The sequence below is a fragment of the Callithrix jacchus genome, chromosome 6, assembly GCF_049354715.1.
Source record: "Callithrix jacchus isolate 240 chromosome 6, calJac240_pri, whole genome shotgun sequence".
In the NCBI taxonomy this organism is placed as follows: domain Eukaryota; kingdom Metazoa; phylum Chordata; class Mammalia; order Primates; family Cebidae; genus Callithrix; species Callithrix jacchus.
In genome coordinates this window covers 122,990,303-123,003,963 of record NC_133507.1, presented here as the reverse complement: position 1 = coordinate 123,003,963, position 13,661 = coordinate 122,990,303, and the positions used below count along the sequence as shown (strand labels likewise).

General features: G+C 41.8%; 1 protein-coding gene and 1 pseudogene across 7 annotated transcripts in view; both read right to left on the bottom strand.

The window, feature by feature from the left end:
• The window catches only part of CDK15 (cyclin dependent kinase 15), an 89,965-nt gene that overhangs the window by 61,349 nt on the left and 14,955 nt on the right, over positions 1 to 13,661 (bottom strand). For all 7 annotated transcript variants that reach the window (XR_013519036.1, XR_013519037.1, XR_013519038.1 and 4 more), the window contains exons 5-7: positions 12,506 to 12,600; positions 11,682 to 11,744; positions 447 to 570 (exon numbers count right to left, since the gene is read on the bottom strand). Coding sequence is in view for 4 of the 7 variants with exons in the window: in XM_035305320.3 (XP_035161211.2) it covers positions 447 to 570; positions 11,682 to 11,744; positions 12,506 to 12,600 (282 nt within the window). In the remaining 3 variants the exon portion in view is untranslated. The remainder of the gene's footprint in view (positions 1 to 446; positions 571 to 11,681; positions 11,745 to 12,505; positions 12,601 to 13,661) is intronic.
• LOC108592062 (ubiquitin-conjugating enzyme E2 variant 1 pseudogene) lies at positions 10,385 to 11,418 on the bottom strand (annotated as a pseudogene).

Here is a 13,661-nt window from a genome sequence, read left to right as displayed (position 1 = left end):
CCTATATAAATACGTAGGAGAGCTGGAACAAGTGTCCTGGAGTCTCCCTCCTGACAGGAGTCCATGCCAGTCTGTGGTTAACCTCTTTATCACCTGGGATAATCTCGATCTATTCCAACATGATTTGTATATCCACTTAGATTTAGAAAAACGTACTAAGTACAGTTTACTCTACGAATGTCTCTCTATCAAAAATGGCAGTGGGCCAATAGGGGTGCGCAGCTTTTGGCCATTTGACTAAACTGAGACTTGGTGGAATCCTAGGAAGCTACCAATCCCTCCCTGTTTCATGCCTCACACTTCCTTTATGGTAGTTTGATATCCTCACAAAGCATCATGTTCTCAGGCCTCCAGTTTTCAAAGGCTAGGCCCGGTCAACGCTTAAACAAGTGCACACAAAAGCATAATTGTTCACAGCCCAGAAGGAGACCCGAGGGGCGACTCACCAAAATCAGCCAGTTTGAGCTCTCCCAGGTGACTGATGAGTAAGTTCTGAGGTTTCAGGTCTCTGTGAAGAACATGGTGGTGGTGGATGTATGCCAGGCCCCGCAAAAGTTGAAACATGAAAAGCTGGAAGGAAGAAACACTATCCATAAGGAGATTTGAGCCACCATGTGCTGATTTCTCCTCTAAATCAAAAACAGTCATCTGAAAGGATATAGTAAAAGGGTCTCTTGAGAGACAAAAAAAAAAAAAAAAAAAAAGACGAATTTTACATTCAGAGGGGGAAGAAAGAGGACAAGGAAAGTCAAGTAACTAGACCATGTCCTAAACAGAGGGATTCTGGCTTTTCCTGACATCTCATTTCTTTGATACTGAAGGAATTACCCTTCCTTAAAAATCTAAAGTGAAACTTTGAAGTTTCCTTTGGAACACTAGTTATTGATTTAGATGTGAAAGATTTAATTTTTTTCCCCACCAATGAACTTGGCATATAAGATCAAAGTTGACCTGGAAATGATATTCTAAAGTTTACAACTGCTTAAGTTTTCTAGACACTCTGATATGAAACCCTTTTAAAAACACAACACAAGGAGACCAGGCTAAAAAATATATCTTTAGATGGTATTAGAAAATAAAGAAATCCTTATCATTTTAACCCTATTTTTAAAGTTTTAAATTCAAAGTTGAAAACAAGGGAAATACCAGCACAGATTAAAAGGGATGAGAGACCAAAAGAAGTTAGACCTCCCTCAAAAAGAAAAAAATCAAAAAAGAATAAGGGATAAATCATAGGGGGAAGAAGGGAGAAAGGGCAAATGGTAGTGGTGGAGAAATAAAAGGAAAAAACACATTCTGAGCCCCAATTTAAAAATGTTTCATGTGGTTATGGGGCACAGAAACCAAAGCCATTACTAGGTTCCCATCATTACAGAAACCTTTGGGAGAAAAAGAATGCTTAGTATTCCAAGTGTCTTTTGCTATTTTCCAGTGCCACTGGCAATTGAGAATTCAAACACCGACTTCAGTGTTTACAAAGACCTACGTCAACTGAGAACATGTTCTAGCAGTTCAGAAAGGAAAGGGCCAGGCACAGCATTCCTGGGACACGGGCAAAATGGGAGACACACAGTTACGTGGATTAATCTACTTTTCCAGCAGCATCCTAGAAAACTAGGACCTTCAGAGACGCTAGGACCAGCACTGACCTAACAATGACCTGGAGACATTGTAGCCAAATGAATGGGCAACATAGTCCAGTGGAAGCAGGAGCATGGGGAGTTTACCTGCTGCTGCAGCACACCTGATGTAGCTACCACATCAGGTTCATCAACCATTTATGAATTTTAAATGTTTCTTGTGACTCCTAGATCAAATGTTAACTGGTTCTGTGACTCTTCCCAGCGTTATCTCTTCCTGGTGCTTCAAATACACATACTATTCATCTTACCTTCACCAAGCCACAAAGCTTCCACAGCACAAACTTCCTATACTGACATTTAAACCCTCTGATTGGTTATAAACATAAATGTTCATGGAAAAAACAATATAAAGAGCCAGCTTAAATTCCAGGTAAAAGACAAGAAAATACCATAGTATATCCTTAAAAATATGTTTTTCAGCCACACGCAGTGGCTCATGCCTGTAATCCCAGCACTTTGGGAGGCCGAGGTGAAAGGATCACCTGAGGTCAGGAGTTTGAGACAAGCCTGGCCAACATGCTGAAACCCCGTCTCTACTAAAAATACAAAAGATTAGCTGGGTGTGGTGGCACATGTGTTTGGGAGGCTGAGGCAGGAGAATCGCTTGAACTTGGGAGGTGGAGGTTGCAATGAAATGGGATTGCACCACTGCACTCCAGCCTGGATGACAGAATAAGACTCCATCTTGAAAAAAAAAAAGTTCTTCAATATGCAGGACTAGGGAAAGAGGAAGCTGAAGACAGGTAGCTGAAGACAGGTAGCTGAAGACAGGTAGGTAGAAGACAGGAAGTTGGTGACCAGTGAGGGATACAGCCTTTGGGAAGGCATGCTTGTCCTCAGTTTACAGAGAAGAAAACCAGGGCTTGATGTAACTTTAAACACATGTCTAGGAAGAGTCAGAGCCAAGACTCAAATTCAGACTTGTCTGACTCCACTATACCATCTTGAGAAACTAGAGAAAAGACAGAAAATGAAAACATGAGCGGGAAGGAGAGAGCCAGCTGGCTGAATCAGAGACAGAGCTTCTTAGTAGGTCAGCTTGAAACGCCTTTTATGTCTCAAGTGTAGACTGTTCTCTCTAATTAGCCACAGTCACTTCCCACCTTCTTGCCATTCAACCTCTTTCCTCTCTGCCAGATATGTCTACAGGCATCTGTACATGGTAAAGCACTGCGGCATTAAGGTATGATATTTTATAACCACATTTCTCAAAACTGCAGTCTGTGCTGACAGACCTCACCACCCACTCACCCTTTCATCCCTCCCAACCTGGATTCTTCCTTCAACACTGCAGAAGCTTCACCAATTACTGCATCCTAACATAACCAGATATGATGGTGTCTGCATAGTTCAACATCAGCCAGACTGTGGGTGACTCTTTCCAGAAAGGCTTCCCAGATCCCAGGGGTTAGACCTGTTTCCAACTCAATAAGGCTTGGGGGAACAAAATAATTCCCCTGAACTAGTGCCATCTGGGCTAGGAGTTACTCAAAAACCAATAGCATCTATTAGCCAACTCCTTACAGGGAAGCCTGAGTCTTTCCATCCACCTGGAATCCCTGGGACTCATTCTACTAGAAATCTGAAAAAAGATAACCTCACTAGGATTCCCACCTTGCCTTCCTTGGTCATGACTCAGAACATAAGCCTCTGACTATCCCTTTTCCCCTCAACATGCTCATCTCCATTCTGCTCTGTGCTTCCTCTGTTCAGCCTTGTATCTATTGCTCCTCTCTCTCCAAAACCTTTTCACTGTTTACTCTCCACTCCTCAATCCTGCTTTAAAAACTACCTAAAAGCTAACCTCTGGTGAATTTCCTTCTGGCTCCTTTCCTTAAACAAGACCATGAGCTCACTGCTTCCCTATAGTATTCTCAAGTGGGTGTTAGTTTTTCTATAACTTCCACATACCTTTGACCACTGACGAGTGTCATAAGCTGCCTCCCTTTTCCCCACTACCACTTCAAAACCATGACTTCTCTACTCTTAAGTAAAAACCCCTGACTCTTGGATTTTAAAGCCATCCAGCCACATCTTCCATTACCCTTCTTTTAGCTATCATCCAGTGAACTCCCAATCACTCTCTGTTATTCATGGAAGATGTGGGCACTTGGATCACAGCTGTTGCCTCCATGACATTAGTGCCCATGAGAACAGCTCTAGCCAACCTCAGCTGCAATGATCTGCTTCTCCAGTCCACTTCAGATACTAACTCCTGTGGTCACACAATAGATCTTGCCATTGTATGGAACTGTTTGTCCTCTGAAATACAAAATTCATCCCCCAATAAAAATGCTTTGCAGTGATTATGCCATTCACAATGTTTTTTTTTTTTTTTCCTATGGTTGCCCATGACTTTTGCAGTGAAACCCAATGGATACCTCTTATTCCTTATCTTTGCAGCATCTGGCATCATAGACCATGCCTTCCTTCCTGAGGCGCTCTCTTTCTTTGGTTCCACAATCTCCTAGTTTTTCTTCTGCATCTCTGGCTGTCCTTTCTATAGGTTCTACTTTTACTGATATCTAATATCTATGGATATTCCGGCCAGGTGCAGTGACTCACACGTGTAATCCCAGAACTTTGGGAGGCCAAGGCAGGAGGACTGCTTGAGTCCAGGAGTTCGGGACCAGCCTGGGCTAACTTGTAAGACCCCTTCTCTACAAAAAATAAAAATAGGCCAGGTACAGTGGCTCATGCCTGTAATCCTAGCACTTTGGAAGGCAAAGGCAGGTGGATCACTTCAGGTCAGAAATTCAAGAGCAGCCTGGCCAACATGGTGAAACCCCGTCTTTACTAAAAGTACAAAAATTAGCTGGGCAAGGTGGCGCGCACCTATAGTCCCAGCTACTCGAGAGGCTGAGGCAGGAGAATCTCTTGAACCCAGGAAGCAGAGGTTGCACTGAGCTGCGATTGCACCACTGCACTCCAGCCTGGGCAACAGAGCAAGACTCCATCTAAAAAAATATATAAATAAAATTTAAAAAATAAAAATAATAACATATTGATATTCTTAGGGTTCCATCTCTGATCTTCTTCTGTTATCACTTTACACATGCTCCCTTAGCTATCGTACCCACTGACATGACTTTAATGAACAACTGTAGCCTGATGATTTCAAAATTTTTCTCTCCAATTCAGATTGCCTTTCTACTTTAGACCCACATAGTCTGGAGTTCACCTCTGCATCCCATAATCACCTCAAACTCAGTATGTCTAAAACGCAATTCACTGTATCTCTCCAAAATTAATTTTTCTTTCTGATTCTTTATCACAGTGAATGGCACCATCATCCATCTTAATACTCAAATCCAGAAAAAAAATATTGGGCCGGGCGCGGTGGCTCACTCCTGTAATCCCAGCACTTTGGGAGGCTGAGGTGGGTGGATCATGAGGTCAAGAGATCGTGATCTCTTGACCATCCTGGTCAACAGGGTGAAACCCCGTCTCTACTAAAAATACAAAAAATTAGCTGGGCACAGTGGCGCATGCCTGTAATTCCAACTACTCAGGAGGCTGAGGCAGGAGAATTGCCTGAACCCAGGAGGCGGAGGTTGCGGTGAGCTGAGATCGCACCATTGCACTCCAGCCTGGGTAACAAGAGCGAAACTCCGCCTCAAAAAAAAAAAATATATATATATATATATGTATGTTGCTGACTCTTGTTTTTCCCATCAGCTCCCACTAAGTAATTAGTCTCCTATCTGTCCATGTTCTCCAACCATCATCTCACATCTGTACCACTGTTGTTCTGATTAGCCTCACTGTCAAGGCTAGAACCCTAACAAATGTCAGCATTTAGGGAGTGAGTAGAGAGAGAGAAGCTTTCTATATGAGTAGGCGGAGAGAGGGAGAAGAAAAACAAGAGAAAAGTAGGGTCAGGGGAATATAACCTTTCAAAAAAAAAAAAGCATTGCCCTTATTCCAATCTATTCACCACACTGTCATCACAGTAAGCTTTATAAAAAGAAAATCTGAATTTATCACCTCTTTGTTTAAAACCATTTAATGGCTCCTGATATAAAATAGCATGACTGTGATATTGTGAAATACAGATTTGGTCTTCAAGTAGATTCCTGGCAGCCAACTCCTAAAATCTTTAGAATTTCCGAAGTGATGTCTTTTTGTAGAGTTGACTGATAGCTGGAAGACCCTTGGGTAGCTTTAGGATAGGGGCCAGTCACTGGAAAGATAAAGGCATGATTAGGGAGGGGAAAGGGGCTGAAGGTTAAGTTGATCACCAGTGGCCAATAGTTTAATTTAGTTTAATAAATCATGCCTACACAATGAAAACTCCACAAAACCCTGTAAGGTTAGGGTACAGAGACCTTCTGGATAGCGGAACTCTCATGGCGGCAAAAGTCCCTTGCATGGGACAGGCATGGATGCTCTGTGCCCCTTCCCATATACCTTGCCCTGTGCATCTCTTCATCTTTGTAATGTCCTTTATAATAACCCAGTAAGTATAAGTGTTTCCCTGAGTTCTGTGAGCCACTCTAGCAAATTCATCAAACCCAAGGAGGGGTTAATGGGAACCCCGATTCATTAGCCAGGCAGTCAGAGGCCCAGGTGAAACAACAGGGAGCTTGGCATCTAAAGGGGGAGTGGCAGTCTTGGGGACTAAGCCTTCAGTTTGTGAGATCTCATGCCATCTGCAGTTAGATAATATCAGAATTGAATTTGATTAGAGGATGCCCAATTGGTGTCCATTGCAGAACTGCTTGCTTACTGGTGTGTGGGAGATAATCTCCCACACATTTGGTCACAGAAGTCTTTTGTGTTGACTGTTGTGGTGTGAGAGCAGAGGAAAAACAGTTTGTGTTTCCAGAATGACACAGATGGGCCCTTCATGCCCTGGCTTGCTCTTAACCTGTTGAGTTTTGTCTCTAACCACCCCAACAGCGAATTTTAAGCCTCCAGCCTTACTGAATTACTTTCAGTTCTTGGAACTTACCATGCCTTCTCTGGCATTCCAACATCTTCACTGATGCCTCCACCTTGGAGAACTCATCCCTACTCCCACCTGCTTTGATTTGGATAACCTCTTCCTTTGTGCCTCCATATACCCACAATAAATTCTTTCATTTATTAGTGTGCCCCTCACAAATCCACAAATCCTTGCAGTCAAGAGTATGAGTTTTAGCTGTATTCCTGATGCTTGCAATACTGTCCACCATGCCCTTTCTTGAAATTGCTTCTTCCCTTGACTTCCATGATACTGTGTATTTTTTTCCAGATGCTCTACATTCCTACAAGCTGCTTCCCTTTGTTCCTTGATTTCCTGTTCCTCTTCTCATCCCAAAAGGCAAAAGTCCCATCATCAGTCTTCCTGTCTTTGTGTATTTGCTCTTTCAGTTGCTGACTCCTTGTCTTCTGAACTCTTTGTGCTGATGACTCTCAGATCTATATGTCCAGCTCACAGCTCCCTCCTGAGGATGGATTTCCTTTAAGGATGCCTACTGCTCATTTCCCTTTGGAGAATCTGCCTTACCTGGGACCTCAACATGTCTGAAACGGGCCTCCTCCTCTTTCTCTCCAAACCCACTTCTATGCCTGTTAGTAGAGCTACAAATCTCCTCGTCAGTCAAACTCAAAACCAGTCATGTTTGACCCCATCCTTTCCCTCCTCATGCTTGTGTTACCAAGAGGTGAACTCTTCTTTGCTACTGATTTTTCATATTCCTCTCCATTCTTACTGTTGCTACCATAATGTGGGCCTTGATTACTAATTGCTAACTAGATCCTTGCTGCTCACTGCTTGGCTCTTGACCAGCACCACCTGCATCACTTTGGCTCATGTTAGAATGCAGAGGCTCAGGCTTAACCCCAGGCTTGCTGAGTCAGGTCCCCAGTCATTTGTCTGCTCACTGAAGTTTGAGAAGCACTAGGCCAGTCCACATCAATAAACTCTTTGGCTCACACCTGTAATTCCAGCACTTTAGGAGGCCGAGGTGGGAAGATCATTTGAGGCTGGGAGTTTGATTCTGCGGTGAGCCATGACTGCTCCATTGCACTCTAGCCTGGGTAACAAAATGAGACTGTCTCAAAACAAACAAACAAACTAACTAACTAACTAACTAACTAACTAACTAACTAACTAACTCTTAAGTGGAATCCCTGGCTCTAGTCTCTTCTTTCCTTTCATATATCCTACAGACCACAGTGATGTAAATTTCCTCTAATCATATTATTTTCTCTCAACTCAAATTTAATGAGCAATGACTGTACTGTCTAAGGAATAAAATCCACATTTCTTTCTTTGTAAGGGACAGGGTCTTCCTCTGTCACCCAAGCTGGAGTGCAGTTGTGAGATTATGGCTCACTTCAGCCTCAGACTCCTGGGCTCGAGTGATCCACCCACTTTAGCCTCCGAGGTAGCTGGGACTACAGGTGTATGCCACCACACCCAGCTGATACTTTAATTTTTTACAGAGATGAGGTCTCCCTAATGTTGCCCATGCTAGTCTTGAACTCTTGGGCTCAAGTTATCTTCTTGACTTGGCCTCCCAAAGTGCTTGGATTATAGGTGTGAGCCACCACACCCTGCCTAAGGTCCACATTTCTCAGAAAGTGAGGCTCTCAGCCACCTACCCAATCTATTTCCCCAGACTTGTGTATGCTGTTTCACTGATATATTCCATATTTCAGGCCAACAGAACTAGAAATGCAGTATGGCACTAGTGGAAAAGAATCTTAACTAAGAATCACTTTTAGCAATGGCATAAGCTGGTTCTATAATCTCAGGCAAAATGTGTGTCATCTCAAATCCTGGATTCCTCCTCTGCAAAATAAGAAAGTTAGACCAGGCCAGTGCTTTAAAGATTTTTTGGCTGCAGCCTACAGTGAGAAATACATGTGTATCCGGTATTCACATCCATACATAAATATAAGTACAATTACAACTGGAGCAAAAGTTGGACAAAATAATATTTACTCTTTCTAAATGTAATGCACTCTAACATTTTCTATTCTCTTCTCATCAATTTATTTCATTTTTAAAATGCAGGTTGTTAACCACTGTATTGATTTTATAACACAATAATGGATCAGAACCTGGAGATTGTAAAATACTGTGTTTCCTCTAATCCTGACAAGCCATGACTCTGGGGTCCTCTTCTTTGAATGTATCCTCTATTTCCCCACCCTGTACCTTTGCTGAAAACATTTTCTCTCCTATTCCAGACTCTTGAAATGCAGTGTGTTTAAGATCTGAAACTTCTTGAAACTAGAAGCTATCTTTGATGCTCTTGCACATGTACAGTACTAGATCATATTTATTTCTTGACATTCTACACAAGTGTCCTATAATAGTATTGGTGCAGGACCAGGCACAGTGCCTCAAGCCTGTAATCCCAGCACTTTGGGAGGCCGAGGCAGGTGGATCACGGGGTCAGCAGATCGAGGCCATTCTGACTAACATGGTGAAAACCCGCCTCTACTAAAAATACAAAAAATTAGCCAAGTGTAGTGGCACATGCCTGTGGTCCCAGCTACTCAGGAGGCTGAGGCAGGAGAATTGCTTGAACCCGGGAGGCAGAGGCTGCAGTGAGCTGAGATGGCACCATTGCACTCCAGCCCTGGTAACAGTGCGAGACTCGGTCTCAAAAAAAAAAAGTATTGGTGCATATTTCTTATCTCTTGTTTTTGGCTATAAGTTCCTTGAGGGGAGGGATCATGTCTTTTATGTCTACTTTTATGTCCTTCTAAGCATTTAGCACAGTGTCTGGTATGTGAGAGTCACTCAGCCTGAAAATCTCACTCTCTCACAGTTATTCTTTCTCCAACCATTATTCTATTTAATCAACACCTCTAGGTTCTTGAACTCTTCCACTCTCTTCATAACTATCAGCAAGCTGCTTATCTTCACTTCCTTCCCTCAGATTAGACTCAGTCTAGAAGCCACTGGCCAGCACCTAACTTGTCTCTTGATATCTCTTCATCTGTCTTGCCCACCTGTCTCTTCCTTTCACATGTCTGGCAGAACTTCAACTCTGACTCAATCCAACTGTCTACATTCTTTGTTCCTCTATTCAAATTGCCAAGCATTACCATAAGAAAACCCATGATCATGCAGATAATCTAATGGTCTTCTCCCTTACCAGGTCCTTAACACACCATGAAACATTCCTATTTGGTTTCTCTAGTTGGATCTCTATCCCATTCTCCACACAGGTAACTGGTGTTTTTAATTTTTGTTTCACTCTCCTGAAGCCTTTGTCCTCAAACATTCCTTTCCAAAACCTTACTTCCAAGACTGGGTTAGTTCCCCTTATTATGTGTTCCCACAGTATTCCTAGTTACCATGGCCATAGGCTTTAACACTTTGCTTCTCGCTGCCTATTTATTTATTTGTTATAGCACAATTTGTATATTTTTTTCTTTTCTTTTCTTTTTTTTTGACATGGAGTCTAACCCTGTCACCCAGGCTGGAGTGCAATGGCATGATCTCGGCTCACTGCAATATTTGACTCCCAGGTTCAAGCAATTCTCCTGTCTCAGCCTCCTGAGTAGCTGGAATTACAGGTGCATGACACTAAACCCAGCTAATTTTTTTGTATCTTTAGTAAAGATGGGGTTTCACCATGTTGGCCAGGCTGGTCTTGAACTCCTGACCTCATGGTCTGCCCACGACGGCCTCCCAAAGTGCTGGGATTACAGGCATGAGACACTGTGCCCTGCCAACAACTTATATATTTCAAATGGGCAAAAATTAGTATCATTAACAGTATCTTAAGATAAATTTCCTTTGAATGGGAGATTCCTTTCCAGTAGTTTGAGGTCTACAAGATGTATCTAGAAAATTTACTACTATGGAAAATGAAGACTGCTTACATTGAATGTGGGGGAAGGGGAAGGACCTGTGGTTTTTCTTTTTGATCAGTTGCTGTAACACTGTCCTTCAGGTAGCTGAGGTAGTTACATATTTTCTTTAGACATCGTTAGGCAGCAAAGCTCTTACAGGACAACTTTGATGCTATATGAATTCTGCCATCTTGCTAGTGCTAATATGGCTCTTGGGTCCACTATCCCATTAGATCTACTAACTCATTTCATAGTATTTTTTGTTACAGACCTTACAAAGGGGAGTGCTTCTAGGTATTTAGATCCACATTCTACTTTAAGATTGCATATTCAGTTTTCATGAATTGTCCGAGCCCATGGCGGCTGCCATCTTGCATTGCTGTCACTTGAAGGTTGGCCCTCACGGCCTATTTAAGTTCATATATCTTACTGGACTTAAAGCTCATTGAAAACGAGAAATACAACTTATTCATTATTGAAACCCCAGAACTTATTACAGCACTAAGTACTCAATAAATATTTCTTAAATGAATGAATAAATGAATATGTAAATAAATATTAGTTAAATGAGTAAATATATCACATACAACTTTTATATGGTTATTTTAAGAGCCAGTCAATTAATTAATGCCAATAAAACCTTAGGGAATGAAAAGTATGAAATATAAATGGTTTTTATAATTTATAACAGATATAGAATTACAGCTAGTTAAGAGTTTATTATTGTCTCTATTCTAATGACTGGATAAATGGAAGTTAGGGCCACATAAATAATAGTATCTTCTAGAACAGGTATTGCAGACTTCATCATAGACCACAGTAATCTGATACAAAGAAGTCATTAATTTTATGATGGCCTAGCTTGATCCTTTTTACCTTTTAGTGTAATTCTCCACTGATTTATTCATCTAAAGATACATTTTCATGTGGCTATAACTGAAAGCATTAGGTTGCTCAGAAAACGTTGCTCCATATCTTAAGGGACAACTCAGCAACTCTTTTTCTGTATTCTTTCTTTCTTCCTTCCTTCCTTCCTTCCTTCCTTCCTTCCTTCCTTCCTTCCTTCCTTCCTTCCTTCCTTTCCTTTTATTCCTTTTTTTAAAGTTAACAAAAACTTTTCTCTGGAATATCAGTAATGTCTATCCTCTTATTTAGTATCATAGGACTTTGCTTCTGTTTCAGAATTCTCCTTCTGTGGGCAAGCCAGGAGAGGGTCCTGACCCTTAATGTACTCACTCTGACATTGTGAGGATGAAGCCCTCCTGGATGCTGAGACATATACTGGGCCAGGTCTGTGTGCTAAATAAAACAGCGGAGAAAGAGAACAGAGTGAATTTAGTGGTGCTTGGATAGCATCCTAAAGCAGAACATAGGCTTGACTGTAAGAAGGCATTACGAAGTATGGAATTTTAAGAATAAGGTGCAAAAGGAACATAACCAGGTTTTCTGAGAACCCACTGTTAAGGTCAAACACAGTGTGTCTTTCTAACTGGCTGCTCTTAGAACAAAGCCTGTTTCTCAGCACAGAGATGCTCATTTTAAATGCCTGGCACTGAACACAACGACACAGGAATTTTTCACTCTCCAAGTGTCTTTGGAGGCAAGTCAAGTACACATACCTTAGGAGTTCTTTCTGCTTATTTAAATATTTTTTTCTTCCGAAAATTCAACATGAGTTATTCTTTAGCAAGCTTGCATACAATTTTTGAACATCTTATGATTTTTACCTTTATTGTCAATGAAAAAATGCTGAATTCTGCTCAGATCGTGATTAAACTAGATTGAAAATAAATGCCAAAGTTTTATTTAGGAAGTAAACTCAAGATCCTCATTTATTATAGCTGATGAGGGGAAAAAGGACAGCAAAAGTCATGGGTAAGGAAACAGGACCAAAGATGGATGTGGGAACAATAATGTTCAACTAATCACAATAATGAAAATTTCCATGATACGTTCCACATTGTAATGAAAGTTTTATCACACCATAAAATATTAACAGATTCATTATACAAGCACCAGGCTCTTTTTCTCATGTGTTGTAAAATGCTCAAACAACTTACCATGTATTCAAAAACGAATGTCAGTGTCTCTTTGGTGTGGATTATGTCATGCAGGAGCACAATATTGGCATGTTTCAAGCCCTTCAGGAGAGAAGCTAGAAAAATTGAACAAAATGTTAAATCCCTTGTTGATAATAGAAGTGCTGCTCTAAAGGTATCAGGCAGTATATATTTTTTAACCATTTCAAATCAAGCATTCTGGTTATTTTACTGCTGGAAAACAATCTCTCGTGGCAAAAGAATATTTAAAATTAGAGAACCTTCGTTATTTCAAAAATGGCAAATCATTGCATTTACACAACTTACTGTTCCTATAGGCTAGAGCGGTTGCAAAAAATATGTTTCCATTTACCTAATCAATTTCAGCAAAGCACTCAGAGCACTAAATGCTCCCCTCTGGGAATCTCATCATCCCAGCTTCAGAGCTCCAGGAGGAGAGGCCTGGAGAGATAAAGGCCTTTGGAGGAGCAGGAAATGGAGTGTTCTGCCTTCTAGAGCAGGACTTTGCCTCATATGACCAGTCTCCAAAATTCCAAGTCCTACAAGATGTCAATAGGGCCGGTGGATATGTTTGGTGGGAGGCAGGGATAAGAGCATGGAGTTGAAACATGATAGAGACTGGAGATTTCTTGAAGGTAATGTTGCAAACCTGCAGAAAGGAGAAAATGTGAACTTGAAAAGAGGAGTCTGCCAAAGCTGGAGAGCCCAGGGAGGTGAAAGTGGAGAAGGCTGAAGGCTTTCTCTTGCCTCTTCCATAATAGGTTACTAAAAGCAGCCTTGAAGGGAAGAAGTCATCACAAAAGGCCAGGAGTGCCTGGGAGGGGCGTTGAAAGGCTGTCTTTGGAGGTTCCGGAGATAGGAAGACCTCTGGCTTTAGGAAGGCAGAGGCTAGAAAAGGTACAATAAAGAGACAATGAGGCCTGGCACGGTGGCCTGTAATACCAGCACTTTGGGAGGCCAAGGCAGGCGGATCAGCAGGTCAAGGGATGGAGACCATGGTGAAACCCCGTCTCTACTAAAAAAATACAAAAATTAGCTAGGTGTGGTGGCGCACGCCTGTTGTCCCAAAGCTACTCGGGAGGTGGAGGCAGGAGAATTGTTTGAACCAGGGAAGTGGAGGTTGCAGTGAGCCGAGATCGCACAACTGCACTCCAAC